The 26,071-nt window shown below is 37.3% G+C and overlaps 1 protein-coding gene across 3 annotated transcripts in view; it reads left to right on the top strand.

Annotated features, from left to right (window-relative positions):
* Positions 1–26,071, top strand: part of Calcrl (calcitonin receptor like receptor) — a 91,414-nt gene that overhangs the window by 45,052 nt on the left and 20,291 nt on the right. For all 3 annotated transcript variants that reach the window (XM_048425866.3, XM_048425867.3, XM_087900102.1), the window contains 4 exons: positions 790–900; positions 1,131–1,243; positions 2,982–3,073; positions 24,188–24,314. In XM_048425866.3, coding sequence (XP_048281823.1) covers positions 790–900; positions 1,131–1,243; positions 2,982–3,073; positions 24,188–24,314 — 443 coding nt within the window. The remainder of the gene's footprint in view (positions 1–789; positions 901–1,130; positions 1,244–2,981; positions 3,074–24,187; positions 24,315–26,071) is intronic.

Below are 26,071 nucleotides of genomic sequence, written 5' to 3'. Positions count from 1 at the left end.
CCTAATATTTCAAGAACTACCTATGCACTGGAACTACACCAGTGGTTTTGTAGCAGTCAGAAAAGTAAGGTTTGAAATTTGCCAAATAATGACAAATTATCTGATTTAGGACACCAATAAGAATAAATTAAAAGGTAATTAAAACATTCGTATACCAATTCTATGTCAGCTGTCATTTTCTTCCATATCATTGCTTTAAAACTGTTGAACTAACGCCTTGCAAATGACCTAAGGATTTAAGTACTAAAAGTTAATGGTGAACATTAGGAAAATCTTTTTTGATTTCATAATAAAACAATGCTGTGATGAAATAGTTCACAGTCACTACTTATTTTATCTCACGATGCATTTTGAAATTTGAAAAGATACACTAAAAATAGCCGAGCAGTGGTGGCACAGGCCTTTAATCCCAGCACTCAGGAGGCAGTGACAGAGGCAGGGGACTCTCGAGGAGTTTGAGGCCAACCTGGTGGTCTGAGTTCCAGGACAGTCTGGGTTGTTACACAGAGAAATACTGTCTTGGCGGGGAGTGGTGGGGGTAAGAATGCATTTTCTAAAACGTAATATACTTCACTTTTCCCTTTAAAAAATTTAAGTACAGGGACACTAATGAATAACTGTCTCGCGGTTAGAATAGTTAAAGATAGCCTGATTTATAGAACAACAACTGCCTGGAAGAAATTGAATTGGCCCTAATATTCATGCAGGGTCATTAGAAACCTTCCTTAAGTTTGCTTTTACGGTCAGCTGCTGAGCCTTAGTGTCCTTTGTTTCCGTTTCCCCTGGAAGGCCTTTACTGCAACAGAACCTGGGATGGCTGGCTGTGCTGGAATGACGTCGCTGCGGGAACCGAGTCGATGCAGTATTGCCCTGACTACTTTCAGGACTTCGATCCTTCAGGTGGATGCTGGAATTTAATCGCACATCTTACTGAAATCTGTCCAGTGAACATTGTGTTTATTAAATGCATTTGGAGCCTATCACCAAAGTAGTTCTAGAAAGATTTGTAGTCTATAATTATCATGATTTTAGCTTTCTATTTCTGAATTTATTAACCAAAGAAAAAATTGGAGTAGAAACTGTAGCTTTATTAAACTCTTTTTAATTTTTTTTCTTTTTTGTTATTAAAGAAAAGGTTACAAAGATCTGTGACCAAGACGGAAACTGGTTTAGACATCCATATAGTAACCGAACATGGACAAATTACACTCTGTGTAACAACAGCACGCATGAAAAAGTAAAGGTATGTAGCAGTTGTGAGCTGAAGTCTGCTTTAGACTTTAAAACAGCTCAATAAGTACTGGGGAAAGTAGTTAATGTTCCATTCCACACTAAAACTATTTCCTGGTATCATTTGAGAAGAACAATGGAAAAATCTGTGGAAAAGCTGCTTTTAATTCTGTCATTGTACAGGGGAAATAGTTTTATTATGTAACTGTGTATTTACAAGTCAATGTCTCAGTATAGGGTTCAGATTTTCCAAAGAAAATATAACTTAAAAGAGTAATATAAGGGGAAACTTTAATTTCTAGTGGAATTCTAGAATTATCCCCCAAACTATCCATAGGCAAACAGGATAAGCTTAGTGGATTTGAAACCTCCACCTGCCCCTCAGTAGAAGGCACCCATCCTAACTGGCTGTGCAAGACACTTTCATTCTTGTTCCTGCTATGAAATTTAGAATTAAAGTCATAGTTAAGGACATTACTCACAGAGTAAAGCTTGATTGAAATCCTTTCATGTAGTTTCAGTTTGTGGGTGTATGATTAAAAGTGTATTTTTTTTTTACTTTGATATGTGCCTCCTGTTTTGGCACTTTGGCCGATGGCCGTGGCATGACACCCCTGGTGTGCTCACCAAGCAAGATGAGTGTACTTTCTTCCAGTGGTTCTCAGAAGGCCATTATGGTGTAATCACTCAATAACTGCATGGTATCACTGTATTTATGTATTACGTATGCTCTGCCTATTCAGAGATGTTTAAGTTAACAAATCCAAACCCAAACCCAAGCCAGCTGACCATCCACCCACCTCCACCAAATCAACCACCCACCTACCCACCCACCCAACCAGCCAGCCAGCTGACCAACCAACCAACCAACCAAACAACCAACCAACCAACCAACCAACCAACCAACCAACTAACCAACCAATCAACCAACAAGCCAAATAACCAACCACACACCTACCCCCTCATCAAACCAACCAATCAACCAACCAACCAATCAACCAACCAACCAACCAACCAGTCAACTAACCAACCAATCAACCAACAAGCCAAATAACCAACCACACACCTACCCACTCATCAAACCAACCAATCAACCAACCAACCAATCAACCAACCAACCAACCAACCAGTCAACCAACCAACCAACCAACCAACCAACCCACCCACCCTCCCACCAACCAATCAACCAACCAACCAACCAACCAGCCAACTAACCAAACCTCTATAAATATTAAAAGTAAATTGAAAAACAAAGAAAATAAAAACTGAGAATGATAAAACCCATTTCTATAGATCAAAGGATCTTTTAACTTTCCATATTAAGATGTCTCTGAGCCTCAGATTCATGAGAAGAAACAGACACACTCAATAGGTAAAGAAAACCTTATCAGACATATAATACTGCACAAACTAAACCTTGAGTATCATTTAATTTTTAAATATAAAATGCAGATTTTGTGTACAGTATAAACTAGATCAATAAATGCATTACCTCAAAGATTTAATATGTGACTTCTGATTTCTTATAAATGAGCATGACTCATAAGTATTTGATAACTCACTTGGTATAAATTTAAATAGATGTACTTTATTTACATGTTTTCAAGTATTTGTTGATTTTTCAAGCAAGTGATTATAAATCTGTCAACATGCTTTTTAAAAATAAAATTTATTAAATTGTATCTTATCTAATACACAAGTAGCTTTTAGATAAAGAATTAATTCTATTTTTTTAAATCACACAATTGTAGACTGCACTGAATTTATTCTACCTAACTATAATTGGACATGGATTATCTATTGCATCCCTGCTCATCTCTCTCATCATATTTTTTTATTTCAAGTAAGTATATTTAATTTTTTAAAAATTTCAAAACTAATAAATTGAGATTATGTAAATAATTAAAATTATGTGTGTATTGAACTCATATGCTGACAAAATAAAGGTAACAATATTAAGTTTGATATTTAAAGTAGACTACAATATTTTTATTGTATTTTAGTTTCATGAAATAGGCAAGTAATTAATGAAATATCTTATTCTTAATTTTATGAGTTAGTAGGCATATAAAAATAAAAAATATGCTTTGATCATGTTGGTTTGTAGGACCAGTCTTGCTTGCTTGGTACATTCTCTCTGGCTTATATCTTTCTGCCTCCTCTTCCCTAGGATTTCTTGAGTTCTGAGGGTAGGAATTTAATGAAGACATCCCATTTAGGGCTGAGTGTTCTAAGGTCTCTCACTCTCTCCATAATGTCTGGCTGTAGGTCTCTGTGTTTGTTCCCATCTGCTGCAGGTAGGAGCTTCTCTGATGATGGCTGAGCAAGGCAATGATCTATGAGTATATCAGAATGTCATTAGAAGTCATTTTATTGCTATTTTTTGAACAGTAGCACTTGATTTTGCCCTAGGTTCCTGGGCTATCTCGTCTTAGGTTCTTAGTCACCCAAGTAATATCAGGCATGGGTTTCATTTCATGGAGTGGGCCTTAAGTCAAATCAGATAATGACTGGTTACTCCCAAAATCTTTGTGCCACCACTGACCTAGAATACTGTGGAGTCAGGGACACCATTGTAGATCATATGTATGGGTTGATGTTTACATTTCTCTTTTGATAGCAGGCAGAGTGCTTTCTTGTACCAAAGATGCAGGAACATAGGGATAAAGATTCTATGTAGGCACTAGCTTGATTTGTCTATTGTTCAATGAGTTGTGTAGGTGATGTCTTCAGCAATGGGGCCTTGCTGTCAGTTTGTGGGGAACAGTCCATAGTCTTGGCAACATCCTGGGTTGTCTGGGGTTCCAATGGGACTCCTTCAGCCAACAACTCAATTAGATGTAATCCAATTCTGTCACTGGAAGCTTCATTTGTTTCCCCCATTATTTGGCAATTTGATTTGGATTGTCTTCATATATGTATATATTTTAGGAAGTTTCTACTCTGTTAGGTTTCCTTACTACTTCATATTTCCTTCCTATTCCCTCTCATCCTCCACTTCCCCCTTTTCCCTCCTCCCTCCCCACTTGATCATCCCATTCCAGCCTCAGCCCCTCAATTTGGTCATAACTGTCTCTTTTGTTTCTTTCTTAATTAGTTTTATATTCTGTATAGTATATATATTCTGTATAATACGTATATATAATATATATTATATTCTGTACTTAATCTCTGTTGTTCTATGGATTGTTGTTTGGTTATCATTGACTTAATAGCTAATATCCATTTATAAATGATTATATACTATATCTTTCTGGGTCTGGGATACCTCACTCAGTATGTTTTTTTCTAGTTCCATACATTTACCTGCAAATTTCATGGTTTCATTTTTTTCAGCAATTGAATTTTGTAGTTCTACCACATTTTCTTTATCTATTCTGTTGAAAAAAAACTAGGCTTTTTCCAATTTCTGGCTATCATCAATTCAGAAGCAATGAGCATGTCTGGGCAAGTGTCTCTGTAGTAAGATGAAGCATCTTTTAGGTATATGACCAAGAGTGGTATAACTGAATCTTGAGGTGGATCAGTTCTCATAACCACCCTGATTTCCATAGTGGCTGAAGTTTTCATATATATATGTGCTGTGTACCATGGGCATGTATGGTATGTATAGGAGTCACAAGAGGCACTGTATCTCCACAAACTAGAGTCGCAGACACTTGTAAGCCAGTATGTGGGTCTGGTTATTTAACCTGGGTCTTCTGCAAGAGTAATCAATGCTCTTTGCCACTGATCTATCACTCTATACACACACACACACACACACACACACACACACACACACACACACGTATATATGAGCTATATATTTTTCTCCTTTCCCCTTCCTCCCTCTTCCTTCCTCTTCTACCCTCTTCCATGATCCTCATGCTCGCAACTTACTTAGGAGATCTTATCTTTTTCTACTTCCCATGTAGATTAGATCCATGCATGTCTCTCTTAGGGTTCTTTTTGTTGTCTAGGTTCTCTGGAATTGTGAATTGTAGGCTGCTTTTTTTTGTTTTATGTCTAAAAGCCACTTATGAGTGAGGTTTTTTTTTTTTTTTACTGTACAGGATTGCTTTGGCTATCCTGGGTTATTGCTTTTACATATGAAGGTGAGTATTGTTATTCTGAGGTCTGAGAAGAATTTTGCTGGGATTTTGATGGGCATTGCATTGTATCTGTAGATTGTTTTGGTAAGACTACCATTTTTACTATGTTAATTCTACCTACCCAAGAGCATGGGAGAGCTTTCCATTTTCTGGTGTCTTCAATTTCTTTCTTCAAAGATTTAAAATTCTTGTGATACAGGTCTTCCACTTGTTTGTTTAGAGTTACTCCAAGATATTTTATATTGTTTGTGGCTATTGTGAAGGTTGGTGTTTCTCTGATTGCTTTCTCAGCCCATTTATCATCTATGTAAAGGAGGGCTACTAATTTTTCCGAGTTAATCTTATATCCTGCTACATTACTAAAAGTGTTTTTGAGTTGTAGGGGTTCCTTGGTAGAATTTGTGAGATCACTTATGTAAACTATAATATCAGCAGCAAACAGTGAGAGTTTGACTTCTTTTCCAATTTGTATCCCCTTGATCTCCTTTTGTCCTATTGCTCTAGCCAGAACCTCAAGCGCTATACTGAATAGATATGGAGAGAGTGGACAACCTTGTCTTGTTTCTGATTTTGGTGGAATCACTTCGCGTTTCTCTCCATTTAGTTTGATGTTGGTTATTGGTTTGATATATATTGCCTTAATTATATTTAGGTATGTTCCTTACATCTTTTTTCTCTACAAGAACTTTTCCATGAAGAGATGTTGTATTTTGTTGAAGGCTTTTTCAACATCTAACGAGATGATCATGTGGCTTTTTTTTTTTCAGTTTGTTTATAAGGTGGATTCTATTGACAGATTTTTGTATGTTCGACCATCCCTGCATCTCTGGAATATAGCTTACCTGGTCATGGTGGATGACTTTTCTGATGTGTTCTTGAATTCATTTTCCAAGCATTTTATTGAGTATTTTTGCATCAATGTCCACGAGGAAGATTGATCTGTAATTTTCTTTCTTAGTAATGTCTTTCTATGGTTTGAGTATCAGGGTAATTGTTGCCTCATAAAAAGAGTTTGGCAATGTTCTTTCTGTTTCTATTGTGTGGAACAATTTGAAGAATATTGGTATTAGTTCTTCCTTGAAAATCTTCTAGAATTCTGTGCTGAAAACATCTGGTCCTGGGCTTGCTTTTTTTTTTTTTTTTCTGGGAGACTTTTGATGACTGTTTCTATTTCTTTAGCAGTTATGGGTCTATTTAATTTGCTTGTCTGATCTTGATTTAATTTTGGTGATATTTATCCAGAAAATTGTCTATTTCCTTTAAGTTTTCCAATTTTGCGGAGTGCGACTTTTTAAAGTATGACCTGATAATTCTCTGGATTTCCTCTGTGTCTGTTGTTATGTCCTCCTTTTCTTTTCTGATTTTGTTAATTTGTATAGTCTCTCTCTGCCTTCTGGTTAGTTTGGATAAAGGTTTGTAGTCGGAGACTGCTCATTCATTTCCAAGTTGCCCAGACCCAAATAATCACACAGAAACTATATTAATTACAACACTGTTTGGTCAATTGCTTAGGCTTCTTATGAACTAACTCTTATATCTTGAATTAACCCAATAATTCTTGTCTGTGTTAGCCATGTGGCTTGGTAATTTTTATCAGTGAGGCATTCTCATCTTGCTTCTTCTGTGTCTGGGTGATGACGGCAGACTGAGTCTTTCCTCTTCCCAGAATTCTCCTAGTCTGGTCACCCTGTCTATACTTCCTGCGTGGCTACTGGCCAGTCAACATTTTATTAAACCAATACAAGTGATAAATCTTATGGGGTACAAGAACATTGTCTCTGTTAACTCAATGTGGGATTTCCCCAGCTTTTTTATGTAGGCATTTAGTGCTATGAACTTTCCTCTTATCACTGCTTTCATTGTGTCCCATAAATTTGGGTATGTTGTGTGGTCAGTTTCATTGAATTTTAGGAAGTCTTTAATTTCTTCCTTTATTTTTCCTTGGCCCATTGATGATTCAGGTGAGCATTGTTTAATTTCAATGTGTTTATGGGCTTTCTGAAATTAGTATTACTATTGAATTCTAATTTTAAGTCATGGTGATCTAATAAGATACATGGGGTTATTTCAATTTTTGAATCTGTTGAGGTTTGCTTTCTTACCTAGTATGTGGTTCATTTTTTGAGAAGGTTTCATGAGGTGCTGAGAAGATGGCATATTCTTTTAAGTTTGAATGAAATGTTGCATAGCTGTCTGTAAAGTTCTTTAGGGCTTAACATCCGTGAGTTCCCTTACTTCTCTGTTAATTTTCTGTTTGACAGACCTGTCCAGTTGTGAAAGTTGGGTGTTGAAGTCTCCCATTATTAGTGTGTGTGTTTAATGTATGATTTAAGCTTTAGAAGTGTTTCTTTATATATGAGAGTGCCCTTGTATTTGGGGCATAGATGTTCAGTATTGAGATTTCCTCTTGATGAATTTTTTCCTGTGACTAATATGAAATGTCCTTCTTTGTCTCTTTTGATTGATTTTAGTTTGAAGTCTAGTTTGTTTCTTAGGTCCATTTGACTAGGATAGCTACACCAACTTGTTTCTTAGGTCCATTTGATTAGAAAGGTTTTCCCAACCCTTTACTCTGAGGCAATGTCTGTCTTTGAGGTTGAAGTGTGTTTCTTGTATGCAACAGAAGGATGGATTCTGTTTTCATATCCAATCTGGAAGTCTGTGTCTTTTTATAGGTGAATTGAGTCTATTTATATTAAGGGATATTAATGACCAGTGATTGCTAGTTCCAGTTAATTTAGTTTTCAATGTTGGTTATGTTTTTGTGTTTGTGTTTCCCTTCTATGGGATTTGATGCTCTGAGATCACCTATTGTCTGTGTTTTTGTGGATGTAAGTAACTTCCTTGGGTTGGGGTTTTCCTTCTAATACTTTGTGTAGAGCTGGGTTAGCTAGGTAATGGTTCTGTCATGAAATATCTTGTTTTGTCTTTCTATGGTGATTGAAGGTTTTGCTGGGTATAGTAGTCTGGACTGGTCTCTTAATGTCTGCATAATGCTTGACCAAGACCTTCTGGTTATTATTGATTCCATTGAGAAGTCAGGTGTAATTCTGATAGGTCTGCCTTTATATGTTACTTGACTTTTTTCCTTTGCAGCTCTTAATAGTCTTTATTTTGTATATTTAGTGTTTTGATTATTATGTGGTGAGAGAACTTTTTTTTCATGCACTCTATTTGGTGTTCTGTAAGCTTCTTGTATCTTCATATGCGTATCTTTCTTTAGGTTGGGAAAGTTTTCTTCTATGATTTTGTTGAAAATATTTTCTGTGCTTTTGAGTTGAACTTCTTTTCCTTCCATCCTTATCATTCTTAGGTTTGGTCTTTTCATGATGTCCCATATTTTCTGGATATTTTTTTGTTAAGCTTTTATTAGATTTAATGTTTTCTTTGACCAATAAAACTATTTACTCTATTGTATCTTCAGCGCTTGAGATTCTCTCTTCCATATCTTGTATTCTGCTGTTTATGCTTGCATTTGTGGTTTCTGATCATTTTCCCGAATTTTTCATTTCCAGAATTCCATTGGTTTGTGTTTTCTTTATTTTCTCTATTCGGTTTTCAACTCTTGAATCATTTCTTTCATCTGTTTGATTGGTTTTTCTTGGTTTTCTTTAAGGGATTTGGTGATTTCTTTCAATTTTTCTTTGTATTTTTCTCCATTTCTTTGAGGAAAATCTTTATTTCCTCTTTAAAGGCCTCAAATATTCTCTTAAAGTTATTTTTTAGGTCATTTTCTTCTACTTCATCTATAGTGGGGTGTTCAAGTCTGACTGTTGTCGAGCCGCTAGTTTTTGTTGGCGTCCTGTTATTTGTGGTGTTGAGTATGTTCTTACCTTGTCTACCCATCTTTTCCTCTGACTGGTGTAGTTGGGGCTGTGTTTCTGGTGATCAATCTTCCAGGTGCCAATGGATCCAAGGCTCAGATGGTTCCTTCTTATGGTACAGTTGGGGCCACATTTCTAGTCACCCTGGAGGTCACTGAATGTTCCCGGAGGTCACTTGGCACTCCTGGGGATTGTTTGGGCCTCCTCCCATGGAGATCGCTTGCTTGGGATGCTCCTGCTGAGGTCACTGGCTTGGGCATGGTCCTGTGGAGGTGACTGGCTCGGGCCTGCTCCTGTGTAGGTGTCTGACTTGGGTCTGCTCCCTTGGTGGTTGCTCCCTTGTATCTGCTCCTGTGAAGGTTGCTGCCTTGGTCCTGCTCTGGAGGAGGTTGCTGGCTCAGGTCTGTTCCCACGAATGTCCATTTCTCCGACCTGCTTCTCTAGAGGTCCCTGGCTTGGGCCTGCTCTGGTAGAAGTTGCTGGCTTGGGCCTGCTCCCATGAATATCCTCTTTTTTTTTTTTTTGAAGACAGGATCTTTCCCTAAACCTAGAACTTACTTGTTTAGGTTGACTGGCTGGCTGGTCAGCAAGCTCTAGAGATCCTCCTGTCTCTGCCTCCTTTATAATTTATTTTTAATCTTATTATGCAAATATTTTATATTTTTCAAAACATTGCCATTTCTTTGTCAAAGCATGTTTTTGTTCTTCTTGAATTGTATCAATCCAGAGTCTCCCACAAGCAACATTTTTAGAATGAAAATATGACATCTATCACTCCCAAACTTAAGCAGGTTTCTCACAGAGTGATCCTCACTCAAGGTATCACCAGACACTCAGTTTAATTCATCAGAAATGTCGTAGTGGTTTGCGAGTCCATTCTCTTTTTCATTCCTCCTCATTACCCTTTTTCTGTCCTTACCAAATCCAGTTTGCATCATCCCTTTTCAGCAGGGACTCACTGTGTAGCCATTGCTGGCCTGAACCTGTGGATGCAGACTAGACTACTTTCAAACTCACGGAGATCTGTCTACTCTGCCTCCCAAGTGCTGGCATTAAAGGTGTGTGCCACCACCGCCTAGCTGCTATTCTAGCAGTTTTAGGATCAGCTTTCTTTATTTGCCTGCAGATAATCTTTAAAAATTTATATCAAGTACAAGGCCCCATCTGTCATTCTCTGCTTAAAAATTTAAATTGCTTTTGGCTGCACCTCACGTAAACACAACACTATGAATGATCCCTGCCTATCATCTTCCCTGCCTCCCTCGCTTGATTAAATGTTTCATATGTGGGAACTACACTTGATCATTTCTTCAGGAGACTTTCTCTGAATTCCTTACTGGAGCTGTAACCTATTTACAGTGGACACAATGTAAAAATTCGAAAGCATTTGAGAGACAATAATCTCTTTAAATTAAAAATCATCCCAGCTGAGACTCTTCAGATGAAACTGTCTGTTTTTTCATGTAATATGCCAAAACATCCCAGGACATTAGATTTCTGAAGGCGATAAAGTTAATAGCAATTACATTGCGTTCCAAAACCAGCAGTAAGAAAGAAAACAATGGTCTCCTGGCATTCTAGGTCATATGCCTTCATGCAATTCTGATTTAGCAAAGATGTCAGTAAAATATCCACCAAGTGAGAATCAAAATTAATACTACTTCCTCATGTGAAAAAATCTAAGAGCTGATAAAATGCTCACTGGGCTTATGAGGCAAGTGGGGTTGCCAAGGCAAACAATACTGAAGCCAAACTGAACCAGGAAAAATAGAGCATTGGTCTAAATCTCTGTCAGACTGCTCATTCATTCAGTTCTCAAAGGAGAAAACACTTTCATAATAAACGGGTTATCAAGGAGGTTGAGAAGTTAAAGCAAACAATATCTATTTTGATTATATCATAAAAGTACAAAGAACGTTAAGTCATAAAGGATTAAGATTCATAGCAATAGAAGCAAAATGACCTCATTAGTATAAACAGCTATAATTAGGAATAGAGTTTGTACAGTAACAAAGAGGAGAGACTATATGGCTTAATTTAAAAACCTCTTGGTAGCTGAACAAAATGTAGTGAACATCTCTGGTTATCAATAGATCTCATTGTCACTTAAGGTTTTCAAAGAGAAATTTTACACTAATCTATCAAGAATGTTGACATGGTTGGTCAGAGAATTGGTTCAGTTGGTAAAGTGCTCTGTCTGGAAGCATGAGGACTTGAGTTTGAATCTTCAGCATCCATGCACTAAGCTGGGAGCAGAAAACTGCTGTCTGTAATTCCAGTGCTGGGAAGGTAGAGAAAGAAGGACCCTATGGTCCTGCTGGTCAGCCAGCCTAGCCAACTTGGCCAACTCCAGGTTCAGCGGATCATACTATTTAAAAAAATAATTGAAAGAGTGGTTTAGGAAGATGTCTGTCTGGTGTCAACTGGTGGCCTCCACATGCATACACACTTGTGCATGTTTCCACACGTGTACAACCAGCTGAACACACTCATGCACACAAAAGAATATTAGATAGTCAGTTGTTCCTATTTTGGGTTTATATCTGGTTTCAAGACTTATAATGTTCTATCAAAGCCTAAGAATCTATGAATGAAGAAGTAGTTTGAATTAGAATGAGTTATCGTTAGGTTAAAATATGTAACATCAAAGAAACTGGTACTTGTGAAAGTATTTTGCATGCAAAAGAAATTCATGTAGGTAAATAATCATCGACACAAATTTCTGGCTTAGAGTTTTGATGTCTCTACTTACGTATATTTTACTCTAAAAACAAAAGTCATTTGATGTGGGAAGTCCTTTTGTATATGTGTCACTTTTATTGGTTAATAAATAAAGAATCTGCCTCAGTCTTTGATAGGGTAGAATAGAGCTAGGCGGGGAAAACTAAACTGAATGCTGGGAGAAAGAAGGTTGAGTCAGGGAGACATTATGTAGCTCTGCCAGAGACAGATGCCAGATGAAATCTTGCTGGTAAGCCACAGCCACATGGTGATACACAAATGAATAGAAATGGGCTAAATTAATACATAAGAGGTAACCAATAAGAAGCTAGAACTAATAGGCCAAGCAGTGATTTAAATAATGTAGTTTCTGTGTGATTATTTCAGTAGCCTGGGAGGCTGGGAAAGGAACAAGCAGGCTCATACAACAGTCATTCAACCAATATTCAAAGGTTAAGACTTAAAGCCTCCAAACTATTTATCCATGGAAATCACTTTTTCAAAGATGAACTCATATATTTATTTGAAATACATTAGTTTCAAAGATACAATAGACAGATCCAAACCTCATTCTCCCAAAAGTCAGAAATTTCACTTTGTCACAAATACTTCCATATCTCACACCTGGGCAGCAACATCAGCTGGGTCCTACCCAGTTTATTCGTCCATGCTTGGAGGGAAGTGTGAGGATTAAAAAATGACAGCTAAAAAAGTCAGAGATAAAAAAGAAAAGACAGACACAGGATTGAATCGGGAAGGCAACTAGTGTAACTGAGGTTTGCCCTTGTTGATTTCTCATAGGTTTTATACACCCAACCCAAAGAGGAGGGGGAAGGCAAGAGGCATTTTTACTAAGATGCAAAGAGCAAAGCAATCACCTTTCTCAATAGCCAAAGCATCAAGTAGCCACACCCTAGGTCAAAATATTCTCATAGCCACACCTTGGGTCAAACCTCCCTTCATATAACCTTGAAGGAGCAAAACCAGGTCTGAACTCTCTGACCTTTCGTCCGTGTGAAATGGATTTGCTTCTGTGGGCTCTCATAGATACTTTATATATAAACAGCCCATTATGCTATGTCATAAAAGATCAAGATATACAGTGTTATAAATATGACCCCTCGAGTCCAAATAACTAGGAATAGAGTTTGAATAATAAGAAAGGAGAAGAAGCTAGCAGTAGGTGGCACATGCCTTTTATCTCATGGGGGCAGATGTAGAACTTCTGAGTTTGAGGCCAGCCTAGTCTACAGAGAGAGTTCCAGGACAGCCAGGACTACACAGAGGAAACCCTCTCATGGAAAAAATGATAAGAAATTACGTGGCTTAATTAAAAAATTCTAGGAAAAAGAAATTAAAGAGCAATATATAATAAATACAAATATTTGTTATTTCCTAACATTTTTACTCTTAAAAATAATCATAGAGTGCCACACAAATGAAATCTTAAATTAGATGAATTGTTTACCAATTTAAGAAATTTGGCTCTTGGCCTCTACAAAAAATATTAAAAGACTGAAAATAATTTCCTTGCATATACCTAATGTTTATACTAAAATTACAATGAGCTGTTTATTATACTGAACTTTATAAAAGAAAGTATCACACATCCTTTAATTGTGAGTTAGTATGACAGGCACACATTTGGATCTGGACATAATTTTAACAAATGGGGCATATTTTAATCTTGATACCAATACTTATTCATAGTGTGTACTTCACCTAATTATGGTTGTAAGCAAGCTCAATGTTTTCCTTTTCTAAAGTGAGCCGTCATGTTTTCAGTGGACTGTGGTATAATCTGACACACATCTCCTCATCCTGGATTGGGATCCTTGACAGACAAAGTACAGATACCACTAGAGTCCAACTTGCTGAGACAATGAGTCTTTTTTGGAGTTACCTAGATGAAAATGGGTGGGGAGAAACTGGAGCAGCAGTGATCCCTAGAGAGCGGCATCGCCAAGGCCCACCCAAGCTGGGACCCTGTAACACTTGGCACAGCCTGCAAGTATTTTCCTTTCCAGGGGCCTCATTTGGTCTAAACATCCTCTGCATTATTTGGGCTGGTTTCTGCTTTTCCCCGGCATCTGGGGGGCTCTCAGAGTCTTCTTTTCTGCTCCTCCTCTCTGTAGTTCGGTGTCAACTAGTCTGAGAGAAGCTCTGGATGTTTATTGCTTCCTCAGTCATGGAGAGGCTTAGTGAATGTGGTCAGTTTCAGGCACTTCCTACGGCGGTTTTGAGTTGCTTATCTTTCTTCTTCAGGAGCTTCCCTCAGGAGGGAATGTTTCAAGTCTTGCTGGAAACTTTTGCACATCATACACTCACACAGTATCTAGCATTTATGAAGTTCTCAGAAAATGATGAGTTACCGGTTCACTTGGGAACATTGGCTAGCTACATTTGTGTAGCTACCCAGCATTATTCCCATGACAAAGCCAAACAGTTTTTTTTTTTTAAAAGTATTAGTGTAGATCTATAAAAAATGGTAGGGACACAAAGGAAGACACATCTGACCCACGAGTCAGAGATTTGTGGTATGATCGTGTAACTGCAAAGGGTTTTTTTATTTTTTGATGAACAGAAGAATTTCACCAGAAATTGTAAACAAGAAGTCGTAAAGATACAATCTGGGCTAACTTTTAAACTTTCCTTATTTCCCAGTAAAGAGCTAACTTTCCCAAATCCTTCTCAATCTATAATCTTTCTGTTTGACTTAGCTCTTTTCTTCAACTTGAATATTCTTGAATTATAGATAGCTTGAACAGAAAGAAACAAAACTACAAACCATTCCTTTGTTATTAAACAGGCCTGAAGTGAAATACAGCAGATGCTCAAATCAGAACTCAGGGCATTTCAAATACCATTTTTGTTTTTGTTTTGTTTTGGAGACAGGGTTTCTCTGTGTAACAGCCCTGACTGTTCTAGGCCTTGCTCTGTAGACCAGGCTGGTCTCAAACTCACTGAGATCCTCCTGCTTCTGCCTCTTGAGTGCTGGGATTAAAGGCGTGTGCCACTACCGCCTGGCTCTCAAATACCTTTTATATATGCAGTCATCATTACAAGAGAGATGTATCAGAGCATGGTGCAATCTCTCTTGTTTCTCTGATGCCGTTTCTCATGCTTGGCGTGCAGATGACATTACCACCTACACAACCGTTTTGTGATTATGGCTGTTAGAGTATCAGTCTTGCCACTGAGATGCAGTGCTGAGCAGTATCTTCTTAAAATCAAATGTTCCCAGCTGTGGGCGTTGCTATCACCATTTCCATTAAAAGTCCATTGAAAGTCCCCAGTTTCGCTACTTTGAGTAAATATACTATAAGGTCCTTAGCGTAAAACTTAAAAAACAAAACTTTTAGTTTTATATGTACCATGTTTAGAAGGAAAATGACATAATGCCCATGTAAATGAAAATGAATATGGAATGAATAGTTTGGTGAATGGGATTAATGCTATAATTATTTCAGAAAAAGTCTATGGATAGAATTGTGCTGAAACATGAGAAAGCATCCCCCCAAATAAATAATGTCTAGTAAAAATAATATAAAAACATCAAAAAACAAGTGTCAGGAGAGTAAAAACCATTTCTGTTTTGTTTCTTCACACATTGTAGGCCTAAGAATAGCATCTTGTATGAGATTAGCTCTCAATGAGCGTTTGAAGAATGAGTAAGTCCATAAAGACCATGTAGTTTCCATGCAGACCTGACTTGTCACAGTGTGCCTCTAACCTCAACAAATTCCTTGAGGCTTCCCAGGCTTTATTGTCTCCATCAAGAAAGCGAGCAGATAGGTCGGGACTCTGAATTCTGACCACAGAAACATCCAAGTAAAATAAGATGGCAGACCGCAGCTAAATTAAGGAAAGTCAGGCACCTCAGAAATCCCCAGATTTAAATGCTGCATGAGGCGTGCACACAGACCGTCAGGGGTGATAGCAATGACAAATTTCATGCCAAGTAACCTGGAAACAATTTCTAGAGGAGCTGATACTTCAGATAAAATCTCTCTGTGTGGAAAATCCATCCACGTGTTCCTTCTGTTTCTTAACCCCGCTCCTCATGTGGCGACTTCTTCAGTTAGTCTTTGGTAGAGGAAACTCTTTTCTCCCCACTTTGGTCATCGAGGGTCACTGGTCCGCCCTCCCCAAAACCAAGAACTACACAACATGTTGATTCAGGGGACTGTTTGTTATTTTTTGCTTAGCAAGGGAAGACAATGGTCTACGACTCATCCATGCTTTAAATTAGAAGCAGAGAACATGAAATGCTGCTCACCAGATAGATTTGTTTTATATTAGAGCCAATTAAAGTAAGCAATCAGAGCAGGGGATTAAAAGAAAGAGCAGAAAGGGAGAGGAGAGACAGAGCCATAACTTTGGGGTTTGCCAAGCCCTCAGAGGCAATGCCTTACTCATAATAATCCTTGGAAAAACAAAGCAGAACCCTTTAGATAAAAAATAAATAAACTTTACTGGGATTAGTTACAAATTATGTTTTAATTACTGTGCAAAACTGAAAGTGTAGCAGACGTGCATCTTATTTTCAACTCAGATAAAAGGCTTCATCTGCTTGCACATAAAAGGGAACACGCAGCATTTATCAGACTTGTCAGCGAAAAACATGGTTCATTTTCTTTTATATATATATATATATATATATATATATATATATATGTATCTCAATTTGTTTTGATTTCTTGAAAGGACGTCTCTGCTGAAACTTTAGATGCTACTCCCAACTTCTTTTAAAGCAAGTTGCATATTTTTGAGCATGTAGAAATTTTCTTTCTAGGTTATTGACATGAGTTTCTAATAAAATGCTGCAAGAAAAAGAGTCCATTGGTGAGTCAAGTATTCTCAGCTTAGTGAGCTAACCTTGTAGTTTGTATGCATGTACTTTGTACTTACTCGTTTCAAGACAAATGACCCAAACACTCACCTTGTTCCCAGCTCAGATCTGAATATTTTTAATTATTGTTAGGAACATATGTTTTATTTATTTTCACGTTTCTCTTTAATTAAAGCAGGTCTATGTTTTCCTTATAGCTCTTATTTTCTTCAGAAATTATATATAATTTAGCCATTAAGGTAGCTGAGAATCAAAAGAATGCTACCTTGAGTCTTGTTCTACAACTCTGTCTGATAAACTTGTCTGGGAAACCAGGACAATCACTGAAAAGTGACTTGTTCAAACCCGGCTTTTGATCTTTCAAGGAGTTTGACAAGGGCTGAATTCTCAGTCAGCTAGAGTTGCCCAATGTCTGTCAAGATGCACCCACCACACCCTTGCTTTCCAAACTCTTGGGATCCATTTGTTTTTTTCAAGTTTTATCTGCTTAGGTCCTGAAGTATATTGTGTTGTATGCATGTGCCCCAGGCTTTCTCAGTTTAACACAGTATATTGTTTACCTAAATATGCCTTTCTTAGTCTCGTTTATCAAATCATACTCAGATTATCTCCAAGTTGTACTTTAATCAGTGTATTGAAAAATCACTGATTTAATCAGTATATTTAATCAGTATGTGCTTCTCATACTGAAGTCGTGTGAGTGAAAATCATTTCCATTACATAATATGAGTCGTAGTTGGAAAAAAATCTTAAAAGTGTATACTGACTTATGTAATAAAATTGCATTTCCACATTAGAGTATCAGATTTGGGTAAGAGCAGCATAGGGCAAGAAGTAATAGATTTTGCTCAGTAAAAATCATATCTACTCTAAGATAACCGTTGTTAGTGGCTTATTGAGGAGAGTCTCAGATATGGAAACAAAATAAATAACCCACTGCAAAATTGGGATTCTTTTAAAAAATAATTGCATAATTTGAAGCTACATATATATGTTAAAGATAAACGTTTACTGATGTTTTATAGATTTTAACTTCTTTATAGGTAGATTTTATGTAGTTTCTTGAAAAAACTTAAACGAAAAGTGCTACTTAAATGTGTCTAAATTAAAATGATATAAAACAACACAAAATTACTTTTGCTGAGCTAGCAAACCATTGTTTGGCATAAAACTATACAGTTATTTAATTGCATAAAAACATGTGATACAGTAAGAGTAATTTTCCTCTGGAGGGGAATGTATTTTGTAATCTCAAGACTTTGCAGACATATATAATTTCTTGATCCACACACGCAGATGTGGCTATATATGAGAAACTCAAGGTAAATGCCTCTCAGAATTGTGCAGTTCAGCAGTTAGGGAATGCGAAGCTATTGAGTGACTAGAAACTGTACTGTTACACTTGATGGGGAGCATTCAGATGTTAAAAACTGAGATCCTAACGAAGAGGAGGAGAATTAGACAAGTACATAACACACATATGTATATATGTACAATATATTTATATATTTTCCATATATAGATAAAATATATATAATAAAAAAGCAGAAAAATAAACATGACAGTTGGCTGCAATCCCACAGAATGAAGAAAATATCTTGCAAATTAATCTCTTTAATTCATTTTCTCTGCCTGTAGAAAGGTGCAATGTCACCTTATGCTGTCACCTCTGGTCTTGTTCCCTCTCAAGACACCAAGTTCATCACTTTAACTAAGGGCATCTTCTCTACCTAAAATCCATGTCCCCGTTATCCCTTCCGGACTGAGTCTGTCCTGAGTATGACTTCTACTCTGACCATAGCCTTTGAATTTTTTCAAAAAGAGCACAAGTATTAAGAAGGACATCAATTCATGTGTCTGTTTGCTGTCCACTGTGATAAAAATAATTATTAGGATCTTGCTCTGAGCAGTTCACGACGCTTCCCCCAGAATTTAGAAACAGTGCCAGCAGATAACTCCAAACAACAATTAGGAACTAACCGAGCAGTAAACGAAACCCCCCATTACTTCTTCAGGACCTTTCAATTCAGTAAGTCATCTGTTGGATGTATGACCTTGAATGACCTTTAGTTTTATTAAGAGATAATGATATAAGGGGTTGTTAAGGTAATGACTCTAGCTTGCTTATGTTAGTGCCTGGTAAATATTAAAGACTCAATAAATGGGGGCTGCCCTCATTACTGATTTTACCTCTGAAAGGGTTTTGTTTGTTTTCGGAGTGCAAGAAATGCAAACATCCAAAAGATTGTTTTCTCTTCTGATGGTTTCCTGCCCATTAGGAGACAAGGGAAAGCCCTTGTATGATGTAGCTCACAGATAGAAAGTGCTCAGCAGCCTTGTCTCACCTGTGGTCTTGAAGAGGCAAGGATGGGGAGGAAGGGACTTGATGGAAGAGGGCCACTTCCAGGCAGGGATTTCTATGAAGCATTCTATGGAAATAAACACAAATCTTTTAATGTGTCTAGATAATAACAAGTGTTCTCAAAAAGAGTTATCACCAGAGATTTTTTTAAATATTCCTGTCACAAATAATCAGATGTTCTTATTAGCACAAATCAGTTCAATAGACAAATGATCAAAATTTAGATCCTCCTTTGCTTGTATTAATTGTTTTCCGCCTGTTATTTCTGCTAGCACTCAGATTGGCATGAGGTGTCCTTTGAAATACACGGCCAGTGACTTAGTGGGAAGTGATCTGAGCACTTAGTCATTAAATTAGAAAAACCAGAATGAGAAAGTAGTCCTCTATAGACAGGGGTTCAGTTGTGCTCCATTCTTCTCTACTCTCTGTTGCTTGTCACTAATGCCGAGAGAAGTAGCTTAAACATTTCTTTTCACAAGTAAACCCAAATGGAAAATTAAGGTAAGATCCTTGACCACATTATCAGCTGAATTTTGAAGATGCAGCAGCAGAATCTGGTCTTTGTGATAGTAAAGACAGTGGTTTGGAGATTTGTGTAGACAGAATATGGTCTTTGTGATAGTAAAGACAGTGGTTTGGAGATTTGTGTAGACAGAATATGGTCTTTGTGATAGTAAAGACAGTGGTTTGGAGATTTGTGTAGACAGAATAGAATTCCTTGGGAAAGTAATTTAGGCTGTTTGATCAACTGAAAATTCACTGTCCTGAAATTATCTTCTGAATGTTGAATTCCTGTGATTGTAACAAAAACATGATAGGCTTTTAATTCCTTTGTTGAGTTACATAAACCATGGTTATTTCACTACGGAAGCAGTTTAAAACCATTGAGATAAAACCATTGATGCCATCTTACTATTGTGTCAGAAAACTGTTGTCTGTGTAATTAAAATTAACTCTATGCTAAGGATGCTAAAGGTAATAATTAGCATTGATAAGTGTTCCCCATAGGTTGCACTAAACACATGTTAAGTGTTCCCCATGTCATGTTTTATCATACTCAACCTTCCAGGCAGCCATGTAATCATCCCTCTAGTGTAGACAAGGACTCTGAGGACTAGAGATGTTAGGAACGTGTTCAAACGCATGCTGTAAGGAAGGGTTCAACTTCAGAAGTGCAGTCAGGACCGTGTGTGCTGACTTGATGCTGTCTGCTATAAAACTGTTCCAGAAGACAGTGGAAGTGGGCCATCTTGGAATGGTGTCGTTGGCATACTTGTACCAACTGCCTCTATAACTCTGCTTACCAGAAAGTGCCTCTTGAAATGATTTTCCAAAATAATTATCAGAAAAGACTATGAAATGGAAACAATACAGACTCTTTAGCCACATTTTTTTTTATTCTGTGGCTATGCTAAAATAGAAAGGGTAGTGATTTAAAAAAAAACAGCAAGTTTTTTTTTTGAAAAATATTTTCAAGGATGATAATTGCTTGTAGTACTCAAGGAAAGTAATAATTTGGAGTAGGTAAAAAAATGGGATTAATAGATTAACAATTGAAAAATATCCCTAACTAGGCATGTCTAGATATGCACCACCATGAATGTCTTCTTTTCTTTCTCTTTTTCTTTATTCTTCTCTCATAAAATATATCCTGATCACAGCCTCCTCTCCCTTCTCTGCTTCCTCCCCTTTCCCCAGATCCACTGCTTCATTTCCTTTCAGAAAAGGGTAGGCCTCCTTGTGATATCAATCAGATAACTAATTCCAGCACTTTAGAGGCAGAGGTAGAGGCATGTGGGTATCTGTGAGTATGAGGCTACCCTGAGCTACATAGCAAGATTGAAGCCAGCGAGGACTACAAAGGGAGCCCTGGTCTCAAAGAAAAAAAAAAAAAGTTATTCGCTGTGGAAGAGAATTTGACCAGCATGTACAAAACATGAGTTGCAGTCCCCAGGACAAACTTTCTACGTATTTACCTCAACATTTTTAGCATGTTTCAAGTAAATCATTTGTTTAATAATCAGATTTAAAAATGTCACAAGTTGATTTCTATCTGCACCAATCTTCTCACATGTGTTAATGAGCTCGTTTAGAAGGCAACAACAGGAATCACTACAGTCCGACTCTGCGACCTTTCTATCAGGAGACCTTGATGGAAGCCATATGTCAGATTGCATCTGTCTACTTTGTTTAATCGGTGCAGCGCCTGGAGGCAGATGTGGAGGAAACTAAAGCAACAGGCCGCTGTTTTAGACAGTGGGGTGTGTTTTCACAACACAGAGGGATCTGATTTGGCAGCGATGTAGTTTATTCTAACAGTCTTGACAGCTCAGCTGAATATCAGGATTGCTGCAGCACAGAGCAGTGGCTGGAGTTAAGTAGGCTGATACTCAGTTACATCTTCAGAAGACAGTATGTAGCGGCTGCCCATCCCTAGGTTTTCACCATTTAAGACAGATGGGAAAAGGGGCAATCATAGGAAAAGGAAGTTGCTAAGAAGATCAGATAGGTAGGCTAGTATAAGAAAGGGCAGGATGGTCACACGTACAAAGAGTGGTCTAAAAACTTTTAACTGTGTCTAACACTTTAATTTCTTCCAATCTTTTCCCATGAGCATATCATTAATACCAACAGTTTTTAATCTTTTGAGATCATATTTTTGTTTATATTTGAATTTTATGCATGCATGCCATGTTATCATAAATGTTGATATTATATCCTCCTGATTCTATCTTTCAACTTTCATCTGCTATTGCATCCAAGTATTACCATATTTAATTTAATTTGAGTTAGCTAATCAGTCGGCAGTACTGGAGACTGAGCCCTATGGCTGTGTGAATGTTAGGTGGATGCTCTTTTTCCTAGCACAGTGATTTTTTAAATTTTATTTGAGATAGAATCTCACTAAGCTTTTAAGCCTGGTCTGGAACCTTCCGTAGCCCAGGCAGCCTTGAACTATTAATCCTCCTACCTTGACCTCCCAAATAGTTACGATTTCAGGCTTCTGTCACCAGGTCTGGCATGTAGTGCTCTTTTTATAAAGGACTTTAATGCTTGCTATCAATTACCTTAAAATACTTCAAATTTGTCCTTTAAGCAAAGTTTTCTAATCTTTAATCATAATTGTAAAATTATATGTATTTTAAAAAATGGGCATAGGTTTTATCCAATGACTTAGATCAGAGAGATGTTCAGCAGAAAATGGCAAACCAATCACATTAAGGGAAATATTTTGTTGCTGACAGCGTATTTACTTAAATTTGTCGCCCAAAGAAGTAAGTATGTGCGTTACTAAGTAGTTGCTCCCCAAACAATGCTTGGCACTCTGTAGACAGAGTGGAAGCCCCCAGCAGACAGTTGGCGGTTAGGACTTACATCGCAGGAGAGTGATACGAAGAAAAACCGCACGTTCTACTGGTTCCTGTCGGAAGAGCGTCTTCGTGTGGTCCCTCCCCTCTTCATCTGCTGTCTCCCTGGTCACTGCTGTGTCGTTTGTTGAAAACAGGCTGTCCTTCAGGGCTGAATTTCTTTAAATGACAAGAACCGTGCTGCTCCTCAAGGTTCTCGAAAATTCCTGTCTGCTGTAGAATATTTTCAACACTCTGGAGATCAGACTTTATTTGAGCTGTTCTCTCATTGCTGCTGTGAAACCCAGTCAAGTTCACCAACTCTAGTATGAAGCCAGGTGCCGCAATTCTTTCTGTTCTGATGGACTGCACATGGTCTCAAGCACCTGCTGTCCAATGGCCGTCTTGGCTACACTTAGTGGTTATTTAAAAACTGTCTCAAGCTTTTCTAAAGCTTTTCTGATAGCATCCAGCATGTATTGGCAACCTGTAAATATTAGTTTGGGTTAATTTAGTTTGACTTCCTCATTCTTGGACATAGTAGAGCTATGTATGTAGACCCACAGAGCCACACACATTTTGGAAGGAAAATAACCTAAACTTTGTAGTTTCAAATGTGGAAAACATTGGTACCCATTCTAATTCTGAAGTTTGGTGTATTCTGTTTTTTAATGTAAAGGAAGGTGGCAAAATGATACTAATTCTTTAATTTTCAAAGTAGAAATCTCGGAATTATGGAGGGTGGTTTCTCAAGAGAGACTATCTGAATTAGTTTTAGTAAAATCCATATGAGGTTTTACTTTCTGCAAAGAAATGGTCATCATGCATTCGTTCACATGTGCTTAGCTGTGTCAGCCGAGCAGTTAGCTTCATGTAGGTTTCATTTTATTATTACCTGGAGCCCCAAATAAAACTGTTCAATTTCTTCATGAGGAATTTGTGTAGGAATTTTCCCTTGAACGTGGGCCAACTAGTCATGTGCAAAAAAGAAAAAAATAAATCCAAGATTGACTGTGGATTACATCTAAAAAGCTGCTTTCCTCAACTGTAGTGACACCTTTTCTAAAATCTACCCTGTAAGAACATCACAGGACCAGTTCTTCTTGGTGTTATACAAATGATAAAAGGTCAACTTCTTTTTGTATCTTGAGGATACCTGGGTCAACCAGAGAAATAATCAGCAAAACTGAGCACTCTTCCATAATTCCTAGTTTCCATGGATACAGCTAGTCTAAATACAAGTATATTTCCCATGACTGGTCAGTATAAAAATAGGTCTCACCACCCCAAGGAATCATACGTGTCTATGAACACGGGACCGTGCAGTGTAGCCAGAGGCGTTGTATCTGTTGAGAGTCTCAGATAAAGTGAAGGATTCCAGTTCATTACCAGCATGGCTTTGAGTATGTAACTTCACTGAATCTCAATTTCTGCTTTTGCAGAGTGAATTAAAATATTAATTGCATTTGAATTAAACAGAAGAAATTAATGCAGAGGCTTTGTACAGACAAGTTCCCTACCCTCACATATGGGCTCCTCTACCAAGGCAACTCATTTCCATCTGGGCTTTTCCTCAGTTAAAACTTTTATCAAGTGAAAATTATGGATAAACAAAATATTTTTTTTCAAATTTAGAGTAATCTATCAATTGAAAGTGTACTTTATTTGAGTTACATCTAATTAAAATTGTAGAAACATTTCATGATATCAACACAGTGTTTTTTATTTTTATTTATTTATTGATTTTTGCCTTGTAGGAGCTTAAGCTGCCAGCGGATCACCTTGCATAAAAACCTGTTCTTTTCATTTGTGTGTAATTCAATTGTGACAATCATTCACCTTACTGCGGTGGCCAACAACCAGGCCTTGGTGGCCACAAATCCTGTAAGTAAAACCCTTTGAGAACTAGTGGGAAGAGACATGGGATGGGGTGGTTTCTGGTATGGAAAATGTAATGGGGTGGTTTCTGGTATGGAAAATGTATGTCCTTGAATAAATACATACGTGAACTTTGGGTTTGACATGCTGGTTTCTTTCAGCAATATTACCATCATAAATTACGTCAGCATAAATTCCCTGAGTATTTCCACAGCCTCAGTTCATGTCCTGGCTATGAAGTCCTGAGGCTGCTGACCCATAAGACTATAATGATAGAACAAAGCAACTGAGTTGTTACACGAAAGAAAAAACAATATGTAATGGGAACTTTAAATTATATTTTGGCATTAGGCTTACATTAAAAATTCATAAAACCAGGAAGATAAGGATTTACATACTTTGCATGTAGAATAAAGCTAAAATCCATTAAAATAAAATGTTCCAATGCTCTACCAATCATTGTCTCAATAGACACTGATAACATTTTCTTCCTAAAGCCATATTTAAAAATGTATGCTAAAATTTATATGCATATAAATTCTCTATAATATTTATATGTAAGGTATACTTGGATTCAAATATATGTGTATATAGCAGAAGTAATCACACTTTTGGAAACGTCTAGTTTAACATCGCTGTAGAACTCTAATTTTGGATATGGATTTGTGTGTGTGTGTGTGTGTGTGTGTGTGTGTGTATGTTTGTGTGGTGTCTGTGCGTTTGTATGATGTGTGTGCTGCGTGTGTTTGTGTAGTGTGCATATATGTGTTGTGTGTGCGTGTGTGGTGTGTGTGATGTGCATGTGTGGTGTGTATGTGTGTTTGTGTGCGCATATGTGGTATGTGTATGTGGTGTGCATGTGTGGTGTGTGTGTGTGTGTGTGTGTTTGGCATATTTATATGCTGTGGGTTTGTGTGTGCGTGTGTGTGGCATATGTATGTGGTATGTTTGTGTGTGTGGTGTGCATGTGTGGGGTGTGTGTATGTGTGGCATATGTATGTGTGGTGTGTGTGTGTGCTCTTGGGAGCATCAAACTGTGTTTTATGGATTATATTATCTAGTTACTGAAATCAGAGAAGGGAAGGAGTTTGAAACAAATGGGTCAATAATAACACTCACGTGTTTTATGTGTGTTTTTAGGGTAATTTACACAGCTCTGAAGTTTTGCCCATGGTTTGCACATGTACAACTGGGTGATTTAATCTTTGTTGTGTTTCTCTCTAAAGTCACTGGGGCAGGAAACAGATCAGGATATAATTAGCAATATAAAACACTAGCTGACATTCTGCTATTTCAAAATGAGTTTCTCTACAAATGAGAGGATTTATTGTGTAACTCAATGGGAGTTTCTAAATCCTACAATTGTGTACAAGGGTATATATTTAATAAACAAAGTATAAGTCAAAGTACAGTGAATTTATTATTTAGAAAAGCATATTTTTGATTATATTATCAGTAGTCTTCATAGAAATATTTTTTGAAGTATAGTCTAAATGCTTTCTCCCATTATAATTTATATTAATTTTGTTTAAATTTTTTTGTTTTGTTTTTTGTTTTCTGTGTGATTCTGATTGTCCTGGAACTTGCTCTATTGACCAGGCTGGCCTCAAACTCAGATATCTGCCTGCCTCTGCCTCCCAAGTGCTGGGATTAAAGTGACATCAGAATCAAATGCATTAGAAAAGAATGTAATACCTATATAACTATTGAAGGTTAAATACATCATAAATATACTCAAATTGTACAGTTAAAATTAATTTGTC

This window comes from Myodes glareolus, chromosome 21 (genome assembly GCF_982192425.1).
Source record: "Myodes glareolus chromosome 21, mMyoGla1.1, whole genome shotgun sequence".
Taxonomy (NCBI): Eukaryota; Metazoa; Chordata; class Mammalia; order Rodentia; family Cricetidae; genus Myodes; species Myodes glareolus.
This window is presented reverse-complemented; position numbering and strand designations above follow the sequence as displayed.